This window comes from Gekko japonicus, unplaced genomic scaffold (genome assembly GCF_001447785.1).
Source record: "Gekko japonicus isolate JY-2015 unplaced genomic scaffold, Gekko_japonicus_V1.1 scaffold1592, whole genome shotgun sequence".
NCBI classification, from domain to species: Eukaryota; Metazoa; Chordata; class Lepidosauria; order Squamata; family Gekkonidae; genus Gekko; species Gekko japonicus.
The window spans coordinates 407324-421482 of record NW_015175406.1 but is presented as its reverse complement, the minus strand read 5'-3'; the positions used below and the strand labels follow the sequence as shown (position 1 = coordinate 421482).

The window sequence follows — 14159 nt, the reverse complement described above, 5'->3', positions numbered from 1 at the left end:
AAAAAACAACCATCGGTATAACAGTGGTTCTCTAAAATATGGGATTATTTCATATTAAGCAAATTGTCCTTTACTGCATCAAACTGTTTTCCAACAAGATATGATAAATAAGTAGTTGCTGTTTGGTATCCAGTAATTTCTTTCTTGACACAGTTAAATATAATTCCAAATAACCCTCTGTACTGTGACATGATATATTTTTGAATTTATAACATTACTGAATGAGTAACAATGTAAAATACTAAAGGTATCTAACTATTATGGTTGTATATGTTGGTTTGTTGAAATGTTTAATGTTAAAAACGTGAACATTGTTAATTAAAAAGAAGAAGAAAATATTGGATTTATACCCGGCCCTTCACTCGGAGTCTTAGAGTGGCTTACAGTCTCCTTCCCTTCACCTCCCCACAACAGACACCCCGTGAGGTAGGTGGGGCTGAGAGAGCTCTTGACAGAAACTGCTCTTGAGAGAACAGCTATGAGAGAACTTATGACTGACCCAAGGTCACACCAGCAGCGGCATGTGGAGAAGTGGGGACTCAAACCTGGTTCTCCCAGATTAGAGTCCTCTGCTCTTAACCACTACACCAAACTGGCACCAAACAAGTCCACTGTCACAGGAGGGGTAAGTTCATGTCCTGCTATTCCGTGCGCCTTGGTGTTTAGTCATGCCGGCCACATGACCACGGAAACATCTTCGGACAGCGCTGGCTCTTCAGCTTTGAAACGGAGATGAGCACCGCAACCCTAGAGACGGACTCAACTGGCTTTCGAGCAAGGGAACCCTTACCTTTACCTTTTTAAGGGGGATGCCAGCAATAATACAAAGTTTGCCTTTTGGTGGTTAGGAGGCCCAGGAAGAAATCCCTGATGGGATCAAATGGGATGAATCGCTCATGCTGATTGCCTGGCCCGAGCGCCAAGCATTTTGGCTGCTCCCCCCATCTACCATCTCCAGCAGGGCACCAGTTTCACGCTTAGTAGCCATCCAGAGCTGTTCAAGGACTGGGCGTAGGCGTGTTCCCAAACAGGGTGGACTCTGGAAAACAGTCCTTTTGTCAAGGGTGAGCTGGAATAAGGGACCAGGAGAAAACTGTGATTCTTCTCTGGGTGAAAGATTTGTGATATATGCCCTGCTTCTTCATGTGGTAAGAAACTCCAAGGGATACCGTTTGCCTGGGTTGGTTCCCGTTGGAAAGAGAAAGCTCTGGAGCCTTCTGGTGTCTTCTTCTTATTTGCTTTAATTACAAATGAACTGGTAAAGCAGAGCATGGGTGGAAGCCAGCAGAATCCCTACAGAGTTGTAAGTCTGCTACCCCACATCAGGTGCCCAGAGGCAGCGTTTCTCCGCCTCAAGATTCTTGAGCCAAATCTCATCCGAAGCCTGTCTGCCTTTCTCTCCCAATCTCAGCTGCTCATTCTTCCCACAGACACATTCCTGCCCCTTCCCCTCAGCTAGGTGCTGGAACAGAGCTCTTGCCTAACGCTTCCGGCCTACTGAAAAGATACATACAACGGTTAAGGGGTACCAGTCTGTTTTCTCCTTTTGGGGCTCCAGTGTACCTTGGACAGACTGAACCAGTGTAATGGAACAAAGTTAGAGTCCAGTGGCTCCTTTAAGACCAACAAAGTATTGTTCAAGGTGTGAGCTTTTGTGTGCTCACACACTCCGTCAGACATTGAAATGGAATTACAGATCATACTTTAAAGCATCTTGGTTGCGTAGAGTATTTTTCTTGTCCCCGGAATAGAGAATTACATTTAAATCTACCACTCCAAATGACATGACGTATTCAGTTAGATTCCTAATGGTTAAGAGTAGTAAACTGAGATTTTTAAAAAAGTAACATTTTGCTTCACTAAAACATGGAGTTAAAGTTTGCCTCCATGCTAGAAAGGAGATGGGTGGAATCTAATGACTGAATTCTTACAATTTCGGGTACAGTTCTGACATATTTATTACCTATGTTGACCCCCCCCCAGACATATTTATTTCCTATGTTGACCCCCCCCCAGTTGAACCCAAACAGATGATAACCAAAAACCAAGCTTGTCATTGTTTTTATCTGTTAAAAAACACTTCACTATTTTGCATGCTAATTTAACAAGCCACTCTGTATATATACACAAGTATGATCTGTAATTCCATGTCATTGTCTGACAAAGTGTGCGTGCACACAAAAGCTCACACGTTGAATAAAACTTTGTTGGTCTTAAAGGTGCCCCTGGACTCTATGAACCAATGTAATGAGAGGCTAAGCTTATAACATCCTTAAAGAACCTAATAGAGACACTTAACTTTCCCAGAGAACCAAGGAGACATATCTAAAATAGCTTGGTATGTAATCTGGCAAAATGATATTAAACCTGGTCCATAAATCACAAGAAGCACTTTTGTTCTGATCCACCAGGGCAATTCTCACTTGTCTCCTGAAGATATGAGGGTTTGTGGTATTCAGTGGTGAATCTCCATTCTCTTTTATCTTCCTTTTGATACATTGCTGTCTGTCTCTCTCTGTCCCCCCAGGGAGAAGCCTCTCTCCATAGCCAGGAGAATAAAGGAATTTTTTCACAGTCGGAGGTGACTCAGGAGAAGGGTAAGGAGATGGAAGAGCAGGACCCAGAAGGACCTGGAACTGGCGAGAGAGCAATGAAAGATCCCTTTTTCTTCCAAGCTGGGAGTAGTGTTGAATTTTGGGAAAGATCTGTCCCAGAGATCCTGCCTAAAGAGACCATGACCTCAGATATGCATTGCCAGCGCTTCCGGCAGTTCTGCTACCATGAAGCTGATGGGCCCCAAAAAGTTTGCAACCAGCTCCACGGACTTTGCAACCACTGGCTGGAGCCCGAGAGGCACTCCAAGAAGCAGATCCTGGACCTGGTGATCCTGGAGCAGTTCCTGGCCATCCTGCCCCAGGAAATGCAGGGCTGGGTCAGAGGATGTGGGCCGGAGACCAGTTCCCAGGCGGTGGCCCTGGCCGAAAGTTTCCTCCTGAATCAGGCAGAGGAGAAGAGGCCGGCAGAACAGGTGAGGGGGTTTCCTCCAGGTGTGTCCGATTCAAGCAACGATATCTGGCTTTATCCTAAAGTTTCCCTGAGAGATATTTGCCCAAGTATTAATTATCCAAATGGGAGATTTAACACCTTCCTTCAGCCCCCTCTTCCACTATAGAATTTCTTATCCAGGTAACTCACCAGGTCTGCTGATAGAAGAGTGCACAGTCTAGGAGTGGGGCAGGAGCCATTCCTTGGTCTGTTCTATTCCATCTCTTACCCTTCTCCCTTGCTGCTTTTTCAGATGTGGGGACCATCCGTGAAGATAGAAGCTGCCTTCTCTGAGGCGGAAGGAGCTTCTTTGGAGCAAGGGCAGAGGGGGCCGGCCCAGGAGTGTGCCCAAGAAACCCCTTCATGTGGTAAGGACTCATCGTCCCTGGATGCAGTAGGGGCACCCAGTGAATCTGATGGGTAGAGAGAGTTCAGATCAGGAAAAGAATTGAATAGTCCTTCGCACAACATAGAGTTAATTTCCGGCACTCAGTGTCCACTAACTGGTGCCTCTGAAAGGAGATTAGATGAATTCGTGGAGGGCGATTCCTTATAATAATTAAAATATTCATATCTCACCTTCCAGAAGAGAAACTGAAGTTGGCTCAAAGAAGAATAGAGCACGGGAAACAAGCAGGAGGAACTTGAAGTCCTAACACAGGAAGGGAACTGTGACATAACAGGCATTACTGAAACTTGGTGGGATGACACTCGCAATTGGAATATTAGGATTGAGGGGTATAACTTATTTAAAAGGGACAGAGAAATAAGGAAGGGTTGAGGAGTCACATTCTCCTTCAGTGGGGGGAAGTCATCCAGAAACTGGTTAGGTCACGCCTCTGCTCGCTCGATAGGCTATGCAAATTTCTTTTGTTGCATAGCTCCTGTTGGAGTGGCCCTGGCTGACCTCTCCAGTTTTCTGCATAGCCCTGCGTACGTGGTCATGTGGCCGGCATGGCTAAACACCAAGGCACACGGAATGCTGTTACCTTCCCACCGAAGTGGTACCTATTTATCTACTTGCAATTTCTTGCTTTTGAACTGCTAGGTTGGCAGGAGCTGGAACTAGAGATGGGAGCTCACTCCGTCATGCGGCACCCGGGTCTCGAACTGCTGAACTACTGACGTTCCACAGCCTGCAGTTCAGCGTCTTAACCACTTGAGCCACCGCAGCTCTGACCATGTAATTTTGGAATTTACGGTCTTGGGGAACGTAAAAGCTGTACATGGTCAGACATATAGGTTGGACTTTAGGAAAGCAAATTTTGTGAATGGTTCTTTATCATCTTGAAGTGACAAGTGGAGTGCTTCAAGGATCTGTCTTGGGACGTGTTTTGTTCAACATCTTTATCAATGATTTGGATGAAGGAATAGAGGGAATGTTTATTAAATTTGCAGATGATACTAAATTGGGAGGGGTAGCAAATATGGTAGGATACAGGATGATCTTGACAGGCTGGGAAACTGGGCTAAAAGAAATGTAATGCATTTAAATGGGGATAAATGTAAAGTTCTGCATTTAGGTAGGAAAAATCAAATCCATAATTATAGGCTGGGGCGGGGGAGACTTGTCTTGGCAGTAGTACGTGTGAAAAGGATCTGGGGGTCTTAGTAGACCATACACTGAACATGAATCAGCAGTGTGATGCGATTGCTAAAAAGGCAAATACGGTTTTGGCCTGTATCAACAGAAGTATAGTGTCCAGATCACGTGAAGTGATGGTATCGCTTTACTCTGCTCTGGTTAGACCTCACCTAGAGTATTGTGTTCAGTTTTGGGCTGGGTATGCTTAGCCTGGAGAAGAGATGACTGAGAGGTGATATCATAACCATCTTCAAGTACTTGAGAGGCCCTCAGAAGGACTCTAAAAGGGGCCAGATCGTAATTTCTGTTTTCAGCCTTGACAATACACTCTTCCTCCAGAGGGGATGACCGTCATCTGCCCTAACTCTGATCTGGAATGGATTTATTCCCCCTTATACTGCTTGGGATTGTGGGCTTTGATCTTGATCATGTTTTTGTACCTCCAGAAGAATTTTTCTTTTTGCTTGGATCTCTTTCCTTCCCGATATAGTAATGTTCGTGTTCTCTCTCTCTCTCTCTCTCTCTCTCTCTCTCTCTCTCTCTCTCTCTCTCTCTGCCAAACAAGAAAGGAATGTAAAAGAGACTGTGGTGGAGACAGACAGAAGGCTTGAGTCCAAAGAAGGGCTGGAGAGCTTCTCAAGAGGATCTCAAGAGAGGATTTCCTTCCCAAATGAGCTGGCTGAGAGTGGGTATCCTTCACGCGTAAATCAAGGAAACAGACAAGGAATAGCCATGGGCGGTTTCTTAGTTTCGTAGAATTATAAAGCCCACTGGGTAAGGAGGTAGAGAGGCCTTCTGGGGCCGGGGATCTGGAGGCTCGGAAGCTCCTTCTGGGCAAGAGCTCAGCTGTGGCTCTTCAGGGGCTGCAGTATCCTTAAATCCTAGATATTCTGGGGAGAAGGGGGGGTAGTTAAGATCAGCCAAGTTGGACGAGGCCAAAGGGCTGTCAGTCCTTTTCTACTGCAGTCACATAGATGCCTTCGGATTTTACCTGCCCTCCCAGGTGCTAATGGGATCTTTCTCTTTCTTCCAGCAGAGGTTGATCAGAGGAATGAGGAAGGTGAGGAACTTCACCGGCAATTGCCAGATAAAGTTGAAAATGGAGATTTCGAAGGAAACTTCAGGAATCAAGGCAGATCCAAGAGGCAGAAAGGCAGCCAAATGGTCAAGAATAGAGATCAACCCATTCCTTGCCAAGGGGGGCATTTCCAAAGAGTCATTCACATGGCAGAAGAAACATACAAGTGCTCAAAATATAGAATGGACATCTCAGAGCAAACCCAAAATAATGTCCATGAAAAGAAATTCAGTTCAAGTGGCAGTCTTCAACACCATCTAAGAACCGAAAGAGGGGATAAACCTTTTGAGTGCTTGGAGTGTGGAAAGAGATTCAGTTGGAGTTTCAATCTTAAACAGCACCAAAAAACCCACACAGGGGAGAAACCATTTGAATGCAAAGAGTGTGGAAAGAGATTCAGGCATAGTGGCACTCTTCAACAGCACCAAAGAATCCATGCAGGGGACAAACCTTTGGAATGTTCAGAATGTGGAAAGAGATTCAGGCAGAGTAGCCATCTCCAACGGCATCAAAGGACCCACACAGGGGAGAAGCCTTTTGAATGCTCAGAGTGTGGAAAGAGATTCAGGCAGAGTAGCCATCTCCAACGGCATCAAAGGACCCACACAGGGGAGAAGCCTTTTGAATGCTCAGAGTGTGGAAAGAGATTCAGGCAGAGTAGCCATCTCCAACGGCATCAAAGGACCCACACAGGGGAGAAGCCTTTTGAATGCTCAGAGTGTGGAAAGAGATTCAGGCAGAGTAGCCATCTCCAACGGCATCAAAGGACCCACACAGGGGAGAAGCCTTTTGAATGCTCAGAGTGTGGAAAGAGATTCAGGCAGAGTAGCCATCTCCAACGGCATCAAAGGACCCACACAGGGGAGAAGCCTTTTGAATGCTCAGAGTGTGGAAAGAGATTCAGGCAGAGTAGCCATCTCCAACGGCATCAAAGGACCCACACAGGGGAGAAGCCTTTTGAATGCTCAGAGTGTGGAAAGAGATTCAGGCAGAGTAGCCATCTCCAACGGCATCAAAGGACCCACACAGGGGAGAAGCCTTTTGAATGCTCAGAGTGTGGAAAGAGATTCAGGCAGAGTAGCCATCTCCAACGGCATCAAAGGACCCACACAGGGGAGAAGCCTTTTGAATGCTCAGAGTGTGGAAAGAGATTCAGGCAGAGTAGCCATCTCCAACGGCATCAAAGGACCCACACAGGGGAGAAGCCTTTTGAATGCTCAGAGTGTGGAAAGAGATTCAGGCAGAGTAGCCATCTCCAACGGCATCAAAGGACCCACACAGGGGAGAAGCCTTTTGAATGCTCAGAGTGTGGAAAGAGATTCAGTCGGAGTGGCACTCTTCAACAACATCGAAGAACCCACGTAGGAGATAAACCTTTCGAATGCTCAGAGTGTGGGAAGAGATTCAGGCACAGCGGCACTCTTCAACAGCACCAGAGAACTCACACAGGAGAGAAACCTTTTGAATGCTCAGAGTGTGGGAAGAGATTCAGGCATGGTGGCACTCTTCAACGGCACCAAAGAATCCACACAGGGGAGAAACCTTTTGAATGCTCAGAGTGTGGGAAGAGATTCAGGCACAGTGGCACTCTTCAACAGCACCAAAAAACCCACACAGGAGAGAAACCTTTTGAATGCTCCGATTGTGGGAAGAGATTCAGTCAGAGTAGCCATCTTCAACAGCATCAGAGAACCCACAAAGGAGAAACTTTTGGCATGCTCAGAGTGTGGAAAGAGATTCAGTCAGAGTTGCAAACTTCAACTGCACCAACGAACCCACACAAGGCAGAAAACCTTTGAGCACTCAGAGTGTGAAAAGAGATTCAGTTGGAGTAGCACTTTTTGTTGTTATTGTTGTTGTCGTTCAGTTGCATAGTCGAGTCCGACTCTTCACTTTTTAAAAACATCTAAAAACCCACACAAGGAGAAACAAGGTAACTGCTTAGCCTGTGAAAAGAGATTTTCTCTTCTTTCATATCTAAAAGACACCCACAGACCATACAGAGTGTTGAAATGATGTAAACTGTTGTAAAGGGCTTGAATGTACACAAAAACCTTACCCTAATCAGGAAGAAATGTTATAAATGCTTGGACAATGGAAAGAGCTTTAGTCATATTTAAAACCTCAAATAGATCCCACAGTGAAGAAAGCAAGGATATGGATGGGCTCTGTGGGTAGAAGGATCAGCTGATATCTTCTTTAGCACCGAGGAGTTCACCCAGGGGAGATGCCTCATCAATGCTGTGTGTGGTGAGAGCCTGAGATACAGACCCAACTTTCATGTTCCTCAGAGAATCTGTACAAGGGTGAAACTTTCCTATATCTGGTTCTGATGAGGGTTTTCTTCAAGTTCTCAGTGCTGGAGGTTCAGAAAAGCTCAGAAAGAAATTACTTAGAGTAGGGCCATTTAGTGTTTGCCCTCCTCCTTCAGGTTATCTGCCAAACTAATGCTTTTTGACATCTGCAAAACTGGCAAAACCATTTGATTTGGTGTAATAGTTAGGAACGCAGACTCTAATTTGGGAGAACCGGGTTTGATTCCCCGCTCCTCCACATGCAGCTGCGGGGGTGACCTTGGGTCAGTCATGGCTCTGTCAGAGCTGTTCTCTCAAGAGCAGTCCTTGAAAAGAGCTCTCTCAGCTCCACCTACCTCACCGGTGTCTGTTTTGGGGAGGGGAAGGGAAAGGGATTGTAAGTTGCTCTGAGACTCTTTCAGGTAGTGAAGAGCAGGGTAAAAATCCAATCTCCTCCTCCTTCGAAATCCCGTGAAGAAATAGAGAAGTTGAGGGTAACAGATATCTACAGCCCCTCTGCTCCTGGCATAAACACAGTGTGACTAGCCAGCCTCCTTGATTCACAAACACTTTTATCTGACAAGCAGTTCTAGAAGAGGCATTTTACAACCCTAATCCCTCCCCAGTCCAGCCTGCTGTGAGCTTTTTGGGGTTTTACCACTTTACAGCCTAAAGCATCCTGGCAGTAGGATTAATTTGAGTTGAAAGGAAGAGGTCGTGTCCCCCAGCCCAACAACTCAGTAAGTTCTAAGGGGTCAGACCGCCCAACAACATCCAGTATTGTGGAAATGGACTGGTATCCCTGGAGTTGGCAGATGAACCTTGTGGGACACAAATTCCAGAATCTGAAGAATTCTCCCCACCCCAGATTCTCCCAGAGAGAATAAGGAGGGAGAAGTAGGATTCCCTCCTCCTGCACTGATCACCCCTCTCTCCCGGGGCCCCGTGATCTAGAAATGGCCTAAATTAAGCCCTGGGCCAAGGCTTAGTACCCATCTCTGAGCCCCACTTGACTTCCTTCACTGAGATTGTGCCTTTATGATGCAGACTGAGAGAATTCTCTTTCCATCTCTTTACTTCAGTTTTGAAAGGTATCTGCTTTAGGGTCGCTCACAGGACTGAATGGGGGAGGGGGGGGAATCCTGCCTCTTTCCCAGAGGCTTAGTGTGTGGAAATGAAGATCTGAAGAGCTAAATAACATCCTATAATGACTCTGTTAAAGGGAGAGAACACTGTTTTCCTCCAGGCAGCAACCTTAGATTAAGCATTTCTTAAGGAATCAGAGAAAACAAGACTCAGGTCCCGGTCACACGGAGGGTTTTGGCCCGGGAGAGGGACGGATCGGGGGTGCAGCAAACGGGTGCGATCTCACCGCAACATCTGGGAAGCGGTGCGTACCCGTCCCCGATCCGTCCCTACGTCCGAAAACCCACAGCAAAAAAGAACCATCGACAGAGGTGGTCTTACCTGAATGGCCACGGCAAGCGCGGCCGTGGGATCGCATGCGCAGCCAGCTGCCTCGGTCTTCGACCGTAGCTTCCTCCCCGGCATCTGATAACTCCGCATGCGCACGCATGCGCATCCAGCTGCCTCGGTCTTCGACCATGGCTTCCTCCCTGGCATCTAATCATGCCGGGGAGCAAACAGCGCTGCGGCTCAGGGGATCCATGTGATCTCGCTGCAGCGTGTCTATTTTGGTGCGGCTTCCAAAAGCCGCACTTTGGCCATGCATTCCCCCCCCCCCCGTGTGGCAGGGGCCTCAGCTAAGCAAGGGTCATAGCTAGGGACAGGCATGAACTAGGAAAATGTTGTTTGGTTAGGTTCATGGTTCAGGATGTGCCCCGTTTTGTGAACCACAGACTGTCATGAATTTTTAGCCACCTTGTCAACCCATGAGGGTTGAGATTTTCGTGAGGCGGTAGAACGTGCCCTGGTGTGCTAGAGACACCAAATTGTAAGGTATCTCCAGCTGACTCTCCTCTACCTGCCCTCCAAATTTAGTGAGGATTGGGTTTACAGGGTCCGAGTTACGGCCCCCCAAAGAAGGGGCCCCAGGAAAATGCCTTCTGGGGAAATGACTGCCTATCATTTGACCAAAATGACCACTATTTCCTCTTTCCTTCCTCTTGCCAACCCCCATAACCTCTCCACTTTCCCTCCCTCATTCTCTCCTTCTTAGCCATTCACCAGCCTATCTTTGCTCTCATCTTCAGCTATAGTTATTCTTTGCTTACTTCATTTTTACCCTGGCTTTCTTCACAGTGGGGACCAAAGAAACTTGTATCGTTCATCTCTGCTCCTTTTTATCCTCACAATAAACCCTGTGAAGTAGGTTACACTGAAAGTATGTCACTGGCCCAAAATCACCCAGTGAGCTTCCACAGTGAGATGGGGATTCAAACCCAGGTCTCTGAGACCGTACTCTGAAGCTCTAACCAATACACCCTACTGACTTTCATAGGTTGGCTCTGTTGAGCAGGATCCAGTAGCCAGTCCTAGGTGTGTCATGCAAGTCAAGTGGTATCAAGTCACCCAGTGATTGCTGCCAGGCCTAGGGTTGCCAGCTTCCAGGTGGGACCTGGAGATCTCCCAGAATTACAAGTTGAACTCCAGAAGAAAGAGATCAGTTCCCCTGGAGAAAATGGTTGCTGTTGAGGGTGGATTGTGTGGCATTATAACCTAAATTGCAGTCTGGCTAGGCTGTGGGAGGGAGACTAAGAGTGAACAAACTGTAACTAATCCCTGAAAAGACAGAGGTAATGTTGTTTGGGAAGGTGGAGATCTTGAATGACAGTACGCTCCCCACTTTTGATGGAGTTCAACTCTGTTAGCAGAGTGTTTAAATAAAGCTACAGGCGCAGGAGCGTCACTTTACCAGGGTACTCAACTTACAAAGCTACGAAGAGCCACGTTGGAAGTTTAGAAGATAAATGCTTCTCTGTTTGAGAAGTACACTTTGGCTAGGAAAGAGCAGAGGTTGACAGATTACTAACTTACTAGCTAAAGGACGGCAGCAGATGGCGAGAGGCCCCATCTGACTCATGGTGCCAAAAGAGGACCGCGTGTTCCTCTCTTGGTGCGTGCAGGTAGAGAGTGCGTCTTCATCCAAAGTGAGAGGGGAGGAAGGGGAAATTGATCCCTGAGAATACAACTGCATTTCAAAGAGGACAGTGGCAGAAGAGTAGATACAGGAAGAAAGGTCAGGGTGCCTATCTAGCTATCTAGTCTTTCTTGCCGCTCAGTCTGGAGGTCTGAAACAGAGAACATCGCATCTGGAACTTCCAACACGGCTAACTCTTGCTGACTTAAGAGCCTTGAGGTTATACCAAATCCAACAGGATTGCTGTAGAAGCCAGTTAACACCACTCTAAATAATGCTTTCTCCCAACTCAGGCTAGCCCATAAGATGGCCCCTTACCTTGATACAGCTGATCTGGCCATCTGGAACCACCCCATGGTGACATGCAGACTAGATTATACCATAATACACTGTCCATTGGTCTTCCCTCAAAATCAATCCAGTTGGTGCAGAATGCCATGGCTCAGGTATTATCGGGAACCACCCCATGGTGACATGCAGACTAGATTATACCATAATACACTGTCCATTGGTCTTCCCTCAAAATCAATCCAGTTGGTGCAGAATGCCATGGCTCAGGTATTATCGGGAGTTAAATCGAGAGCCCAGGCTAGCCTGATTTCGTCAGATCTCGGAAGCTAGGGGGGGCGTGATGTAGCTGCAAAAGATGGTGGGTGCGTGATTCCTCAGTTCTCTCCCAACTCTGCAAATCTCCCGCCTCAGAGCAAGTAAAAACTGTGTGTTATTAACAAAACGATGGGGAGAACAAACAGAAAGAAGCCAGCCTCACCTGTGGGTTTGGGGAACGAAGAAACGGAAGTCTCCTCACAAAAAACAGCAGAGAAAGCGACTGAGACAGCTTTAGCCACGGCCCACATGGTCTGTTATTAACAAAACAATGGGGAAAACAAACAGAAACAAGTCAGCCTCACCTGTGGGTTTGGGGACCGAAGAAATGGAAGTCTCCTCACAAAAAAACAACAGAGAAAACGACTGAGACAGCTTTAGCCACGGCCCACAAGATGGCGCCGAAAACATTCTTACCGGAAGGAACACAGCCGAATGACCCAATTACAGCGCAGCTGCTTCAGTCTTCCCTCCAGGCTACAGTGCAGCATATGGGAACTTCCATTATAGAAAGATTGAGAATGTTGCTCAAACCTCATTGGAGCAGCTGGCTGAAATCCAAACAACACTGGCAAAAACAAGGCAAGAAGCAGAAACACCCCTAAATTTGGGATTAGTGCTACAATAGGACAATCGGTCTATGCACAAAGAATTACACGGATATCAAAGGCAAAGTCATTGGGCTAGATGCTGCATCATAGTGTTTCCTGATGTGCCACCTAAAGCTCTTTTAATTAGGAAACTCTTAAAACCAACAACTTTAAAACTTCAGGAAACTCAAATCAAATATAGACGGTCTACTTCAGGAAGACTTTTAATATTTCATCATGGACAGAGACTGAATGCATTTGATGAAGACACTGGGGTGGCATTGCTTCAGGCTTTAGAGCTGGAAGCTAATGTGGACTCCTCGAGGAAAACAATTAAATGCAAACTGTCTTTTTCCAATGCCCCTAAAAACCCAGTAAGATTCCTGTCAGACTTGCTTAGGAGATGAGAAATAATATTGAAAACTAGTTTAAAAGTGGACTGTTGGAGAGCATTTGAACTTGGAAGCATTCTACATTTGAATGATTGTTCATATACAGTTTAAATAGTTGCGGGGGGGGGTTGTCTCCCATAGCTTGGTATTCTCTAACAGGGTGGGAGGAAGGAGAGGGGAGGGAAAATGGGTAAGGGGAATCAAGGCTCGTATTTGGTTATGTTTAAATGGTTTAGTTTTAAAAAACCGGATAAAGGTTGCATACCCTTGGATTGAAGTTATAAGTCTGATATTATAGAGTCAGGCTTAAGTGGGGAGGGGGTGGGGAAGAGGAGATGGTTTTTCCTTTTTCTTTTTGAGCAGCAAAAGTGTCAAAGGGCAGTTTTTAAAATATATTCTAAGGAAGCTAGATGCGTTGTTTAAACAGTTTTTGTGACCACAAAGAGTGGGGGTATTGTGACTGTTTAGTGACTATCAGGTACACAGTTCTTCGCTGTTTATTGGGATTGAACAAAGTAAAAAATTAGATAACAGCATTTCTATCTTTGTGTTTAAGACTTGGGAATACCCTGAATATGTCCTTAGGTTATAAAATCAGATCATTAAATGTGAGAGGCTTGAATAATAGAATCAAGCAAAAATGGATTACCTCATTTATAATGAAAACAAAACCAGATAATGCTGCAAGAAACACACCTTAAAACAGATTTTCATCCGGTTCTTAATACAAAATGGTTTGCCAACTGTTATCATGCCAAAGGTACATCCAAAGCCAGAGGAGTTGTGATGCTTTTAGCAAATACTCTTCAGTTTCTTTGGAAGGCAACAAAAAGTGATCCCTTGGGGAGGTATGTACTGGTAAAGGGCATTTTGGATGGGCAGATGGTTACAATTGCCACAGTTTATGCCCCAAATATAGCACAGGCTCAATTTATAGATGAGATTTTTAAGCAAATACAAGACTTTCAAGAGGGAGTATTGATTATGGGTACAGATCTAAATCTGATAGTTGATTATTATTTGGATGAATCCCACTATAAGCCTAAGGTTAAGACACATAAGAAAACTACCACAGAATTATTTGATCTGCTAGGAAAATATAACCCGTGCCCCTGCAGACTGTTTGCTCAAAAGGTTTGAAAAGAGACCCAAAGAAAAGCAATGACCCTTAATTAATACAATTTTATTAAACAATAATATCAAAGAAGAAATAATACAGGAAATAAAACATTATTGGGAAACAAACCATAAATGTGGAGTGAAGCCAACACTGATATGGGATGCCTTCAAGGCAGAAGTAAGGGGGAAATTGATTTCTGTGACATAGCAACTAGGTAGTTATTTTGGCAAAAATCCCAAAAAAACTTGAAAATTCTTGCTTGGCAGATTAAAGAATGGAAAATAGCGAGACGGATAAATAAGATTAGGGATACCTCAGGAAATTTACATTATAATTTGGAGGATATAGT

The 14159-nt window shown here is 45.6% G+C and overlaps 1 protein-coding gene across 1 annotated transcript in view; it reads left to right on the top strand.

Annotated features, from left to right (window-relative positions):
• Positions 1-1270: 1270 nt before the first annotated feature.
• Positions 1271-14159, top strand: part of LOC107122611 (zinc finger protein 420-like) — a 38074-nt gene continuing 25185 nt past the window's right edge. Inside the window, exons 1-4 of the mRNA XM_015425723.1 lie at positions 1271-1303; positions 2528-2803; positions 3299-3413; positions 5664-7284. Coding sequence (XP_015281209.1) covers positions 1271-1303; positions 2528-2803; positions 3299-3413; positions 5664-7284 — 2045 coding nt within the window. The remainder of the gene's footprint in view (positions 1304-2527; positions 2804-3298; positions 3414-5663; positions 7285-14159) is intronic.